The sequence below is a fragment of the Eimeria mitis genome, genomic scaffold (assembly GCF_000499745.2).
Source record: "Eimeria mitis Houghton genomic scaffold, Emh_scaff5466, whole genome shotgun sequence".
In the NCBI taxonomy this organism is placed as follows: Eukaryota; Apicomplexa; class Conoidasida; order Eucoccidiorida; family Eimeriidae; genus Eimeria; species Eimeria mitis.
The window spans coordinates 3257-3629 of NW_013573736.1; the positions used below are offsets into that span (position 1 = coordinate 3257).

The window sequence follows — 373 nt, forward strand, 5'->3', positions numbered from 1 at the left end:
CTTGTCCTGTGTGGGTAAGGCGGAGGACGGGGGAAAGCGAGGCTGGTGGCTGTGCAGGAAGTTCGTCAAGCGCTTGCTGTGTATAGGCAGCTGAGCTGTAGGGGTGGGTGCTGACGGGCTGTATGAGGGGGACGTGGTGGGTGTGGGTAGTGCACAGAGAAGACGGTTGGGGGGTAGAATTGTTGGCTGCGTGTGACGTTGATTTGCGTGGGATGGGCTCGGTAGAGAGGTATGTGGAAGACCGTAGGCTCGTAGGTATGGGGGCGGTGCCGGACTGCGGTATAGCGGTCGGGCAATGGGTATGCACGCATCATGGAGACGAACAGGACGAGGACGGAGCAGGCGTGGAGGAGTTGCAGAGAGTGCGTTAGGG

The 373-nt window shown here is 60.3% G+C and overlaps 1 protein-coding gene across 1 annotated transcript in view; it reads left to right on the top strand.

Moving 5' to 3' along the window:
* Window positions 1-196, top strand: part of EMH_0082220 (uncharacterized protein) — a gene marked incomplete at both ends in the record, with an annotated part of 3027 nt that extends 2831 nt beyond the window's left edge. Inside the window, one exon of the mRNA XM_013500494.1 lies at window positions 102-196. Within this exon, the coding sequence (XP_013355948.1) occupies window positions 102-196 (95 nt within the window). The remainder of the gene's footprint in view (window positions 1-101) is intronic.
* Window positions 197-373: the final 177 nt, after the last annotated feature.